This window comes from Rana temporaria, chromosome 4, assembly GCF_905171775.1.
Source record: "Rana temporaria chromosome 4, aRanTem1.1, whole genome shotgun sequence".
Lineage (NCBI taxonomy): Eukaryota > Metazoa > Chordata > Amphibia > Anura > Ranidae > Rana > Rana temporaria.
The window spans coordinates 446,334,118-446,348,962 of NC_053492.1; the positions used below are offsets into that span (position 1 = coordinate 446,334,118).

Consider the following 14,845-nt stretch of genomic DNA (forward strand, 5'->3'; position numbering starts at 1 on the left):
TCAGAGGGTTAAGGATGTGGAACTCCCTTCCACAAGCGGTGGTATCAGCAGGCAGTGTTGATAGTTCCACAAAACCATTGGATGGGCTTCTGGCGAGCACAATATACAGGGGTATAGGAATTATTATTGACATAAACACACACACCCACACAGGTTGAACTGGATGGACTGGTTTCTTTATTGAACCTTACCGACTACCGTATTTATCGGCGTATAACGCGCGCCGGCGTATAACACGCACCCCAATTTCAGAGGGAAGTTTCAGGAATTTTTTTTTTTTTACATTTTGTGGTAAATGCAGCCTATGTGCCCCATCTCCAGCCTAAATGCAGCCTATGCCTATGCTCCAGTCTATGTGTCTATGATTTGCCTAGATGCAGCCTATGTGCCTATTTGCAGCCTCACCTCGCCATATGTAAGTCTAAACACAACTGCTTGTGTGGAAGGAATAATCAGAAATGACCAAACTGCATTTGTTTCTAGATGCATTAATTACCGTATTACCGTCTCCGACGTCGTCTCCTGTCCATCCTGTTCATTCGGCGGCAGTCCCATACACAGCCCCACCTCCGCCATCGGTATTGGAATAGCTCCTGTGATTGATAGAACACTGGTCCAATGCCGATGGCGGAAGCGGGACTGTGTGTGTGACGTTAGAGCCGAATAAACAGGAGAGACGGCTCGTGAATTCCAGCGGCGGCACTCGACAGCGCTCGTCCCCCTCCTTCCCCTCCGAGCCCAAGGTACACTATCGGCGTATAGCGCGCACCCGTGATTTTCCCCCTATTTTCAGGGGAAAAAAGTGCGCGGTATACGCCCATAAATATGGTATGTAATGTAGCCCTATGCTACCCTGTTGAAGGCCAGTATATCCTCTTGACCATGCATTAGGAGCAAAGTTCACCAATTCTGTGAAATTACCTGATGTGGCAGATCACTATTTCCCCCAAGAAAAATCAGCCAGCCGGTCTGCAGTAACTAAAATCTATTCACCTTTATGCCTTGTTCACACGAGCGGAATTCCATCCGTATGCCCCATCTGACTTTTTCTGTCGGAAATTCCGACGGAATTAGATAGCGAACATGTTCTAAATTTTTCAGATGAAAAAAAATTCTATGGTAATTTCGGTTCGTCTGGATGCAATCCCGGCAGGCTAAAAACCATGCATGCTCAGAATCAAGTCGACGCATGCTCGGTAGCATTGAACTTAATTTTTCTCGGCTCGTTGTAGTGTTGTACTTCACCGCGTTCTTGACGGCGGGCCTTGTGTATGCAAGACAGCTTGAGCGGAATTCCGTCTGAACTCTGTCGGAAAAACCATTGGAGTTTATTCCGATGGGAAAACCGGTCATGTTTACAGGGCATAAGAGTTATGGAGAGCTTGCTAAGGACCATCCCATTTCTAAAGTTACCTTTTTATACACTTTCTGTTTCTGAGTATTGTCAAAAAACAATTTTTATACGAGTACTCAACCCTCTTACTTTATCTCTGTTTCCAGATACAAGAGGTAAGAAATCCCCAGTCTGCTCCACCCCAAAGCAATCAGAGGGCCAGCGTGTCAGCAACCTGACATTTGGGAGCTTCCAAAATCGAGAAAAAAGCCCACAGATGGACCACAAAAGAGACGAAAACAGCAAGTCATCCATTGAATCTGCTGATCTTATTGAAGGTAAAAAAAAGTTTGTTGAAGCACCTTCCCTGTCGAACTTTTCACTTTCGCCCCTCTTATAGTGAACTGCATCAGGGCGAGTAGTCTGACAGGGCAAGAATAGACTACTAGGACAATAAATTTATCCATTGATGGATGAATACGGTATGCAGACTCTGTTCTTTAAATTAATAAAATTACCTAATTCATTGCTTTAAATCTGTATTCAATATCCAAAAACAAACTTAGCTATCCTAGTGGGACCTAACTATAAACCGCCATAAGTTTATATGCTGGAATTTTCAGAATGGCCATAAAAGTGTCTCTTGAACTGGACTGTTAGCCTATTTCTGCCATTTCAGTCTTAGAAGACCCATACAAACTATTATGCCCTGTACACACGATCGGTTCATCCGATGAAAACGGTCTGATGGATCAGATATCCGATGAAGCTGACTTTCATCAGTCTTGCCTACACACCATCAGTTAAAAAACAATCGTGTCAGAACGCGGTGACGTAAAACACAACGACGTGCTGAGAAAAATGAAGTTCAGTGCTTCCAAGCATGCTTCGACTTGATTCTGAGCATGCGTGGATTTTTAACTGATGGACATGCCCACAGACGATGGGTTTTTTTTATCGTTTTTTTAACCATCAGATAATTTTAAAACAAGTTTCTAGTTTTTTCACCGATGGATAAAAAAAACGATGGGGTCCACACACGATCCGATCGTGTGTACGCGGCATTAGATTTTCTGCAGATTTTTGTCTTCAGATTCACCAAAACCATATAATATAAGGTCAAACCTTTCAATTCAATTTGTATGCAATCAGGCAGGCCCATGCACTAAATAGTTTTGGTAAATCTGAAGACAAAAATCTGTAGAAAATCTAATAGTGTGTGTGAGGCTTTCAGCTGGCCATACATTTAGATTTTCATTCGAACTTTCATAGAATAATCTTTCTTAACAGTAGTCCCCCCCCCCCCCATGCTCTTGCAATGGTTTGTGAGAATTGCTAACATACATTCCATGGAAATGCTCTCTGCCTCCCTACGTGGCAAGGAAGAGAAATTTCATAGAAATGGACACTATACACCTGTTCTTAAAGTATAACTACATTTCATTTTGGATAGAGCAAGTGAGGGTTATAACCCCTGCCAGATTTATTTTCTCACCATCTTTGTCCCATTTCGGAGACTTCCTTTCATTTCCTGTCCCATGTCCAAACAGGAAGTAAGAGGGTATCCCTGAAAATTAAGGGAAATTTTTGGGGACCCCAAGTTTACCAGAACTAGTGTCCCAATTGCAAAATGTCCCCTCTCTTACTTTTCTGGGAACAACCCAAAATTTGTTTTTTACTTTTAACGAATAAACAGGACGAATAGAGAGGCGCAGACAGCAATAAACACTGACAGGTGTTCTACTCCATCTCCACTCCATCCAAAACTAAAAAAAAAGTTTTGCCTTTAGTTATACTTTAAGAATTTGTCTGGGTTTGCGCTGGGGAGGAGTGAGACTTCCTATAACCCTCCCATCTTCCCACCTTCTCTTCCCTATCCTTCCCCAACCCCCTTTTTTGTGGCCTCTATTGGAGTGGGCTGACTGTTTTCTTCTCTTGTCTTTGCTCTTTAAGCAATCAGTTTATTGACGAGATGTGCAGAGGTTAGAATGCACACTATTGTTAGGCCACTAGATACTAAAATGTGGATTATTATCCTGAATACTCTGTTTAGGGACCTCTATGCCTTTGATCTGTATTGTTTCACTAAGACTCGGTTCACACTGCTATGTACACCGGTGCGCAGTCATGTTGGAACAGGAAGGGGCCATCCCACAAAGTTGGGAGCATACAATTGTCCAAAATGTCTTGGTATGCTGACGCCTTAAGGCTGGATTCATACCTATGCAGTTTTAGTGCTTTTTGCATTTTGCAGATTTGCACTACAGTCCATTTAACATGGTTTCCTATGGAACACGTTCTGTAGTGAAAATCTGTAAAATGCAAAAAAACTGTATAGGTGTGAATCCAGCCTTAGGCCCCGTACACACGACCGGTTTTCTCGGCAGAATTCAGCCAGAAACTCGATGGGAGACGTATTCTGCCGAGAAAACCGGTCGTGTGTACACTTTTCGCCGAGGAAACCGACGAGGATCTCGTCGGGCCAAAAAGAGAACATGTTCTCTATTTCCTCGTTAGTCAATGGGAAAAGTTGGCTCGCCGAGATCCTCGGCGGCTTCACAAGGAACTCGACGAGCAAAACGATGTGTTTTGCCCGTCGAGTTTCTCGGACGTGTGTACGGGGCCTTAGGGTTCCCTTCACTGGAACTAAGGGACCAAACCCAACACCTGAAAAAAACCCACACCATAATCCCCCCTCCAGCAAATGATTTGGACCAGTGTACAAAATAAGGTCCATAAAGACATGGATCAGCGAGTTTGGGGTGAAGGAACTTGACTGGCCTGGACTGACCTCAACAGAACACCTTTGGGATGAATTAGAGTGGAGACTGCGAAAAAAGTGTACTCCCAACCGTCTGGCATGTACATTGCCACCATCCCTGGTAGATCAAAGAAGAAAATACCTCCAAAAATTGGGATTTTATGGGCAATGAAAAAAGGGTTCAGAAAATATATATAAAAATATATAAAAAAATATAAATTTAATAGAAAAAAATATACAAAAATATACAAATAATCACATATACTTAGTACAAACAAAACAAAGGGCGATGATGAATAATCATAACATAGTCCTCAGTAGAAATAACATATGTTATTTCTACTGAGGACTATGTTATGATTATTCATAATCGCCCTTTGTTTTGTTTGTACTAAGTATATGTGATTATTTGATTGTTTTCTGCAATTTCAGAGATGCTGTTTTTCCCTGAGGAAGACATTAGTGTAAATCCACAAAGTTGAAACACGTTGGATCAGCTATCTGAAAGAACTTTAGGAACCATTCTTATCAGGTTCTTGAGGTTTAAAACACAGATATTATTCATCATCTCCACATATGCACTGTCATGTATTGTTTTTAACAATTATTGGTTATTTGTATGTATGTATATATATTTCTGTCTTTGTATATTTTTGTATAATTTTTTCTATTAAATTTATATTTTTATATATATTTTCTGAACCCTTTTTTCATTGCCCATAAAATCCCAATTTTCCCAAATTTTTGGAGGTATTTTCTTCTTAGAGTTGAGACTGCAAGCCAGGCCTTCTTGTCCAACATCAGTGCCTGAACTCGCAAATGGGCTTCTGGAAGAATGGTCAAACATTCCCATAGACACACTCCTAAACCTTGTGGACAGCCTTCCCAGAAGAGTTGAAGCTGTTATAGCTGAGAGAGTGGGCCAACTCAATATTGAACCCTAGGGACGAAGACTGGGTTGTCATTAAAGTTCATGTGCGTGTAAAGACAGGTGTCCCAATGCTTTTGGTAATACAGTGTTTATTGATGTGATTTGGATCCGACATTACAGGTAGATTACCCAGGCATTCCCTGCGGTGTAGCCCCTCCCTTGCTTCAAAGTCATATCGAATCGCTAGTAAATCACCAGGAAGTCGCCTGGCAAATTTGTAACATAGGTCGCATGACTTTCAGGTGGCAGTAATGTGAACCGAGCCCTACTGTATTGCTGTATTGACTTACCTGCATCCTTGCCTGTCTCTTTTTGATATTGTAAATAAAGAATGTATAAAAAGAAAAATAATTCATCAAAACATTCTTTCTTTCCATCATTGAGTCAACAAATTTTGTTCAAATGCCCTTAAAATTTCATCCTGCTATTTGAATAGAACCACATATATATTAAACAGGCATGTTCAATGTTTCCAGAATAAAAAACACATTTACAGTTAGAATTAATTGAGAAAACCCCGGTAACCATTAGATAATCAAGTGAACATTCAAAAATAAAAAATTCTACTGGCTAATGGCCACATTTAGGACAACATCTGCCACTGAGCGATAGTCCGTACCTTCTTGGTCTGCCTTCACTAAACTGTACACAAATGTTAACAATATGAAAAAAGAATAAATGGTGCAAATTGCACAGACAGATATCAAAAAATTATTTATTTATAAAAGTTAAAATTTGACAGAATAAAATCCATCAAAATATGCAGAACAGTTTCAGAGTATGCAGAATGACAAAATTCTAAACGTGTTTCACTACTGTTAATAGCTTCCTCAGGATATTTACATTTGTCAGGCACTATCTACTGAAAAATAAAAATAAAAACAATAAATATAATCACATAATGATACAGAAATACACATATCATGAAACAAAAAAGCACAACGTTATATTTAATCCCAAAAATGGCTGAGATCATAAAAGCCAACTTATAGTAGGAGCGGCAATTACCTGTATAATGATGGACTGATTGAGAATAAAAATATTTATATATAAAGCTGGAAGGCCATCATTATACAAGTAATTGCCGCTCCTACTATAAGTTGGCTTTTTTGATCTCAGCCATTTTGGGGATTAAATAAATAACTTTGTGTTTTTTTGTTTCATGATATGTGTATTTCTGTACATTATGTGATTGTATGTATTGTTTTTCTTTTTCTTGTTCAGTAGATAGTGCCTGACAAATGTAAATCTCCTGAGAAAGCTACTAACAGTGGTGAAACATGTTGCAAATTTTTTAATTCTGCACACTCTGAAACTGTTTTGTATATTTTGATGGATTTTCTTTTCTGTCAATTATTAACTTTTACAAATAAAATATTTTTTGATATCTGTCTGTGTAATTTGCACCCTTAAAATCCCATTTATTCTCTTTTTATATTTTTATCAATCAAGGGGATGTGGTGCCAATAACTTTTAGATGATGAGCAATTAAATTCTTCTCCTTTGTACACAAATGTTATCAATCCTGCATTGAACTCAGTCTTGTCTGTTTAAAGTAAATTTATGTTTACAGATCACTGTATGAAAGAGAAGACCCCAAGTTCTCAGTGGCAGGATGGAGACGCTACACCAGCACCCATGATGCAAAGTATCATCTCTATGGAAAGATTGGGCAAGAGAAGGACAAGTTCAGACATCCCTAGTATCACTGTAAGTGACTGGAGTTCTGAAGAAGACATCAAGAAATCTCATAACGGTGCACGATGCATATCCACACTGTCGAGCCAGACCTCTGAAGAAGGCAACCAGAACAGTAAATTGGGCAGCGAGATGTATCTAACAGCTTCAGAGGAAAGTAACTCTGCAGATGAATGCATGACTTCCCCTAGCAGTGACCTGGTACAAATATATTCTTTGCAAAAAGGACTGCAGAAGAGCATTACCTTAAGTGGCAAAAAATATTTTGTCTTCGCAAGTCAACGGTCAAAACTGGACAACTCTTCCGATGACTTAAGCTCTAAGCTTCAGCATGAAGGCTCAGATTGTACATTTTCAAATGGTGAAACCAGTGCTTCGAGTCCCATGTTTACAACGAACTTCTCATCAAAAGTGTCAGATTCCGCAACATTTGGTTCTCAGAGTACCAACTCAAAGGAACAGGCCACCAACCTGCCATCACCCAAACAACGAACTCCCAACATCTTAAGCCTGAGTATTGCCATGGCCAAGAAACATCTTAGCCAGCCACAAATGAGTTCAGACCGGATGTTCGGTAAGGATAGGAACGCCATAAGTATGGTGAAGCCTTACAGGCCGCAGGAAACTGACATTGATTTGGTGGATGAGCAAGCTGAAAACATTTTGCAAAAGATGGACATGGGATATAGCGACAGTCTCTTTTCTTATGATGTACAAGAAATTCACACTACCAACCAGATCTCAAGTTCTCCAGAGAAGATAACTTCATCCAAACCACCAACTCCCCCACTGCATCGCTTTCCTTCTTGGGTAAAATTACTTATTTTTCTTTTCTTTAGTGTTATATATTCAGCAAGTAAAGCCTCGTACACACGGTTCCATTGTTGGAAGGGGATTGTCTGTTGACAGACTGTTGTCCGAAATTCTTACCGTTAATATGCTCCTTTTAACAATTGTTGTCCAATTTTCCGACAACAAATGTTGGATAACAGGCTAGTAAATTTTTGTCAAAGGACGGCTCCACATCAGATTTTTAGATGGCCAGTACACAAAAGTCGAAAGTACAAACACGCATGCTCGGAATCAATGCTCACCAAACACGAAATTAGCAAAAGAGGCACAAAGGGTGGCGCTCAAGAGCTGAAATTCCTTGTAGTACGTCACTACGTTCGTGTTTGTGGCACGTCGATTTGTGTAACGTTTAGTATGCAAGACAAGATCCTGGCACACGCCCTTTTGATAGAAAATCAGACACTCGGTTGTCCAACAATCGAACCGTGTGTACCAAGCTTTAGGCTTTAATCCATGTAGCGTTCATTATTGGCGCATTGAGGAGGTATGGATAAGGACAGTGCTGGGCAAATATAGGAAGCATAGCTAATCATAACTAATCATTCAAACTCTATTTTCACAAAAACATCTCTTCGTTTATTTTTGTATGAAGAAGGTAAAGGGTAGAGCCTTTTGAAGGATAAAATAATAAGACATCTCTCCAACGGGGATACAATCCAAAAACGCATTTTTAGTATAATTAGGGTACAAGTTTCTGACAAATTTTATTGCTGTCCATGCCACCTGGCTTCAGTGACAACTGGTCCTCTCATATTTTATATGGGTGTCACAGAGACAGAAAGTGAAGGAAAATCTCCCCACTGTAATCACAGGAAGAAAGAATAAACGTGATAAAACATTAACTCTACTCTATCTAATACAAATGTGTAGAGTCTGGAGTTCCACTTTAATTCCTACAGTAGCTTTTGACCAAACGAATCCCATTTTACACTCTAATTTGGATTTTGAAGTGTTGAAAATAATTGTTATTCAGTTTTATTTTTTAAAATACTGTACACAATCTAAATGTCAATTATAATTTTACCTGTAGGAGAATCGCATATATGCTATAGCTAAAACTGGGATGAGGATGTCGGAAGTCTCAATGGATCCTAACAACAAAAGTAAGATGTTTGCGTTCTTTACTAACACAATAATAATAATAATAGCATAATAATAGTTGGTCAGTTGTATAGAGAGAAAAATTAATAAGAGCTGCTGGGTTCTAGGAGGAGGTAAATAGTGGTGGCAGTGGCGTATCATCCATGTGGGCAGGGTGTTCACTGAACACGGGCCTTGAGGGGAGGGGGCCACTGTGACCTTCACTGCACAGATGGCGATCCCTTGGTTGATAGTCGGGGTGATCGGTGTGGTAGGGGTGGAGGGGACAGTTTCAAGCACCGATTTCCCTGTATAGTTTTCAATGACGCAGCTGACAGCCTCTTCTCCTTCTCTCCCTCCTGCTAAAAGCCCCCCACCCTACTGACACTGCCCATTGCCCCAGCCCCATCCCCATAAAGCAGTATGAAAAAATAAAAAAATTGTAAAAAATGCAATACATTATTATTATTATTATACACGATTTATTTAGCGCCAACACTTTGCGCAGCGCTTTACAATGTAGAGGGAGGACAGCACAATTACAGTACAATTCAATACAAAATGGACAGGAGGGCTTTGTTTGTAGAGCTTATATTCTAAAGGGAGGGGGTGGTGGTACAAAAGGTAGTAGCTGCGGGAGATGATGGGGGTTGCTCTGGTACAGTTCTTAGGTGGGTGTGGGATAGGCTTCCCTGAATAAATTAGTTTTCAGGGATCTTCTAAAGGTGGATATGGTAGGGGCTAATCAGACATACCGGGAACAGGGAGTTCCAGAGGATGGGAGAGGCTCTGGAGAAGTCCTGAAGGCAAACATGGGAGGAGGTAACAAGGACGCTGGAGAGCATGAGGTCCTGGGAGGAGTGGAGGGGACGATCTGAGCGATATCTGCAGATGAGGTTGGTAATTTAGATGGGGGGCAATGTTGTACATGGCCTTGTATGTTGTGGTTACTATTTAGAATTTTATACAGTGGGGTAGGGGGAAAACATAAAAATTTAAAACTACTGACACCATCTGCTCTACTGACACTGTCCACTGCCCTACTGACAACATCTGCTCTACTGACACCGTCCACTGCCCTACTGACACCATCTGCTCTACTGACACCGTCCACTGCCCTACTGACTCCATCTACTCTACTGACACCGTCCACTGCCCTACTGACTCCATCTACTCTACTGACACCGTCCACTAAGAACCAGAGAAAAGGAGGATCTGGGCTGCTCTGTCACTCCACCTCCCTTGGAATGGTGTCACCCCTCTGCAGGTGTCACCCGGGTGCGGGCCACTCCCCTGCCCCCCCCCCTAGCGATGCCACTGGCTCTTTGCAAAACCACTCCACAGATCAGGTAAGTATAACATGTTTGTTATTTTTAAATGAAAAAAAAAAAACTCCACTTTTGTGGGGAAAAAATATAGCAAATAAAAAAAAAATAATATAGCATTCATGATTGCGACACAAGACATATTGCAGTTTAATGTTATTAAAAATAATCTTTCTTTTTCAATCTGCAGAGCTGTGATTTTATATAAAATGAAATGCAATATGGCAAACTAAAGGCCTTCTGCACACAGTTGGTGTATGGAATGCCCCCAGAAATACAATTTCCTGCTTATGTGATTGGCTCACTGACTTTACCAGAAGTCTGTGCTAAGATACAAGTCAGATTTTAGGCATCCTCTGCAATTAAATTTGTATTTGCTCCTAAAGAGTTAATCACTTTTAAAGGGCTGCAGACCTTGCAGCTTTCCTAATTAGGGTACTGCAGGTGCATCAGCTGATCAATAATAACAAAGTCACTCCCAATCAGAATCAGTATCCAAAAGACATAAACAGCTTTTTCTTCAAAGCAGAAACTGGTAGGAATCTGCAACAAAGTTTGTTAGCCCCTTCCTGGCCCTTTAAGAGGATCTAAATGCAGAGAAAACTGGGAGCACGCTGTCAGCACAGTAAAGTATTTACATAGGGTTGCATATGCACGCTTGGCGTTGAAACCCACCTGCCAAGAGGTTGCATAAATATATGTGCACAGCAATATACACTGATCACCTAGAAGGGATTGTTTTTTCTCTCAACAAAATTGTAGTTACCGTACTCTTTAAGCCAGCACCAACGATATCTGGTGTGCTCCCCCCTCCACCACCAATAAATGTGCATGCTCAGACATTCCAGGAATACATGTTTCTACACCTGCTTGGACATTCCTGCATTTACAACCACCATTTTGTTATGACATTTTAAATCATATGGCAATAAATCACACTGATGTATCATTTGAAACAAAAATAGTAATTACAGTATTTTGGTTGGTGAGCAGAGCCATGAATATTAACGTCTTTATTTAAGGGCCCTTTCACACTGATACGTTTTTTTTCCCAAGAAAAACTCATAAAAAATGTTTCCCTTTAAATCCTATGGGACTTTTAACACCACTGCGCTGTGGGTGCGGTGCGTTTTGTAAAGTCCTGCATGCTGCATTTTTGGTGCGGTATTGAAAACCGTAACAAAGAACAGCCTCCCATTAAAATGAATGGAAATCGTGGTAAAATCACTGTAAAAACACACTCACGAGTTGCATTTTTGGTGCGTTTTTGAGTTACATGTCCATTTTTCGCAGGTGGCACAAAAACGCACCAGGATCGCATCTGAAACACAGCAAAATCGGTGTGAAAGAGGCCTAATAACATTCTGTGAGCGCTATTAGAAAAGTTGTTTGTGTTGTTGTTGTTGTATAATACCATTTTGGAAAGATGATTTGTTTTTTTGTTTGTTTGATATTTAATTAATACTACTTTTTTGATTTCACTTAAATATTTCTTTTACTTTTCTTTAGTTGGCACAACAATGACATCATGTTCAACACCTGGTGTCTACACCTCCCTGATATACAAGAACATGACCTCTCCTGTCTATACCACATTAAAAGGGGTATGGATTACTAACTTCTATTCCTATAGTCAGATAACCAGGTAATACATGTGTTCAGGGGCGGACTGACAATTGAGGCACTCGGGCACTGCCCGAGCCCCATCAGGGTTGCCAGGCTTAGTAAAACCAGGGACAGTATGTAAAAATCTGTGTTTTTTTTACATCTGTCCCTGACATGTCCGAAACCGACATGCTTTTGATGTGAAAATCTTGAGATTTTAGCTGCCCCGCCTCTGCACTGCCTCCTGGCATGGTGGCCATCTGTAAGCCCGGGGGCCCCATAATCTTCTATTGCACGGGGACCCCATGAGTTGTCAGTCCGCCCCTGCTTGTGTTATAGCCTTACTAGAATAAGGAAAGGGATGGTCGGCACTCCGAAATGGTATTTCTTTATTAAATACATGTACAAAGCTGTAAAAAACCCTACGCGTTTCGGACGTTAGTCCTTACACCTGTTTTCCCTATGTCCTTACTGTACCGGGGGATTAAGGCCCAAATTATGTCAAAGAAATGGGCATGCCACCAAATAGACATTGGGGTTGATTTATTAAAACTGGAGAGTACAAAATCTGGTGCAGCTCTGCATAGAAACCAATCAGCTTCCAGTTTTAATTGAACAAGCTGAAATTTGAAGGTGATTGGCTACCATACACAGCTGCACCGGATTTTCCACTCTCCAGTTTTAGTAAATCAACCCCAATGTAAGAACAACCCACATTTTCATAGTTTACCTTTATTTATTTTTTAAGTGAAATAAAAATTTCGGTGCCGAAACAGAAAATCCAAGATACATTTGGCCAAAACCGAAACAGAAATTGAAGTTTTTTTAAAAAAAAAATATATATATATGTTTTTAAATAATTTCATTATATTTAACTTTTTAATTAATATCATGAATTTAAATGAATATGAATGTATTGTTGGCCATTATCGGCACCTTTAGAAGCGGTGTCCTGCTTGCTTAATTTTTGGTGCACATTTGGCAAATCACAGCAAAAACACACCTCTCCATTGAAGTGCATTGAAAACGCAGCAAGAACGCATCAAAAGTGCACCCGTGTTGCGTTTTTGATGCATTTTGAGTCACATGACCTATGAAAGCGAGGTAAAATCACAGCGAAATCTTTTCTGGCAGCCGTTATTGGCACTTTTTTTTTGGACGAGAATTTTTTCAGCCGTAATTTCAGTACATCGCAAATGTTTTTGGTATAACAGTTGTGAAGGGGGTTTAAATATAAATGTGCAGTCCAGTAAACACCAGAGTTAAAGCGGAGTTCCACCCAAAAATGGAACTTCCGCTTTTCAGAATCCCCCCCTCCGGTGTCACATTTGCACCTTTCAGGGGGGAGCAGATACCTGTATAATACAGGTATTTTACTCCCTTTTCCAGGCATAGATAGCCAAGCCACCCACGGCTATCTACACCACTTCAGGCGCCTCCTCCATCCCCCCTGCTGTCTTCTGGGAGACACACGGGTCCCAGAAGACAGCAGAGACCAGTGGGATCGCGCAGCACGAGTCACACATGCGCAGTAGGGAACCAGGAAGTGAAGCCGCAAGGGTTCACTTCCTGATTCCCTTGCCGAAGATGGCGGTGCCTCCACCCGAGAGCCGAGGAACACATTGGCTTCAGGTGCCGAGATCACGGGCAACCTGGACAGGAAAGTGTCCTTATTTTAAAAGTCAGCAGCCGCAAAATTTGTAGCTGCTGACCTTAAAAAACAAAATTGGAGGAACTCTGCTTTAAGCTAGTCATATACGCAAAAAAATCTAACAGATTCCACCATCAAAGTTAAACAGAACAGATGGATGAATCTCCCCTTCTGGCTTCTTATATTCTGACATCTGATGCCATCAGAATACGTGAACAGTGACCTGGCTCCTTTGATCTTCAAATCAAAGTTTGTTAAACCAGCAGGCCCATCCGCCCACTCCAAATGTTGGCGATTGCAGCAGATTGCAGAGAAAATATTATCTATGTATGGTCAGCTTTAGACCCAGTGCTCTCAGCTATCAGCACTTAGTAATATAGGGCCAGATTCACATAGATGAGCGGCGGCGTAACGTATCGTAGATACGTTACACCGCCGCAATTTTTCATCGCAAGTGCCTGATTCACCAAGCACTTGCGATGAAAACCTACGCCGGCGGCCTCCGGCGCAAGGCGGGCCAATTCAAATGGGCGTGTGCCATTTAAATTAGGCGCGCTCCCGCGCCGGACCTACTGCGCATGCTCCGTTTCCGAACTCCCGCCGTGCTTTGAGCAAAGTGACGTCATTTTTTCGAACGGCGACGCGCGTAGCGTAATTCCGTATTCCCGGACGGCATACGCAAACGACGTTATTTTTTAAATTTCGACGCGGGAATGACGGCCATACTTTATACAGCAATACGATTGCTGTGTAAAGTTAAGGCACCAAAAAAAAACGACTAACTTTGCGACGGGAAACTAGACTAGCGGCAACGTAGCAAACGCGAAAAACCGTCGTGGATCGCCGTAACTCCTAATTTGCATACCCGCCGCTGGTTTACGACGCGAACTCCCCCCAGCGGCGGCTGCGGTATTGCATCTTAAGATCCGACAGTGTAAAACAATTACACCTGTCGGATCTTCCGGCTATCTATGCGTAACTGGTTCTATGAATCAGTCGCATAGATAGAACAACAGATACGACGGAGTATCAGGAGATACGCCGTCGTATCTGCTCTGTGAATCTGGCCCATAGCTGGTTAGACACGCCCACTCTCCTTCTGATAATAGGGGTGTGACTGTTACTCAGCTACACCAGCCCAGACCATGTCCATGTGAGTGTAGGAAACAACATTTTAACCCAGAGAAAAGGGTATTTTGAGGAACATCCAAGAAAGAATATCAGATTGAAAGACGTAAGCCTTTAGTTGGTCTTTATATTTTTTTTTAATACACAGAAAGCAACTCAGATAAGCACTAGTCCTTTGGAAGATTCTTCAGGATCCGAGGAAGAAATCAATTCATGCTCCAGCTCTCGGACATCTGAGTCAGATTGTCGCAATCAGAGTGAAGCTGGAAGCCCCCGTGCTCTGAAGAGAGGTAAGCACATTGTTATCAGCCTGAAGTCTTGTAGAACTTGGCAAATGCCTTGTAATGGTATAGCAGGGACCTCCAGGTGAATGCGTATCAGGTCAGCTTTCCTTCAGGAGCCCTAAAATTCCAGGGAGCTTGTTAAAGCAGAGGTTCATCCTAAAAAACATCTATATACCATTACATCCAGCATACTTCCG

General features: G+C 41.4%; 1 protein-coding gene across 1 annotated transcript in view; it reads left to right on the forward strand.

The window, feature by feature from the left end:
• Positions 1–14,845, forward strand: part of PLEKHH2 (pleckstrin homology, MyTH4 and FERM domain containing H2) — a 245,318-nt gene that overhangs the window by 144,867 nt on the left and 85,606 nt on the right. Inside the window, exons 7-11 of the mRNA XM_040351535.1 lie at positions 1,501–1,671; positions 6,599–7,533; positions 8,606–8,678; positions 11,490–11,584; positions 14,513–14,654. Of these exons, the coding sequence (XP_040207469.1) occupies positions 1,501–1,671; positions 6,599–7,533; positions 8,606–8,678; positions 11,490–11,584; positions 14,513–14,654 (1,416 nt within the window). The remainder of the gene's footprint in view (positions 1–1,500; positions 1,672–6,598; positions 7,534–8,605; positions 8,679–11,489; positions 11,585–14,512; positions 14,655–14,845) is intronic.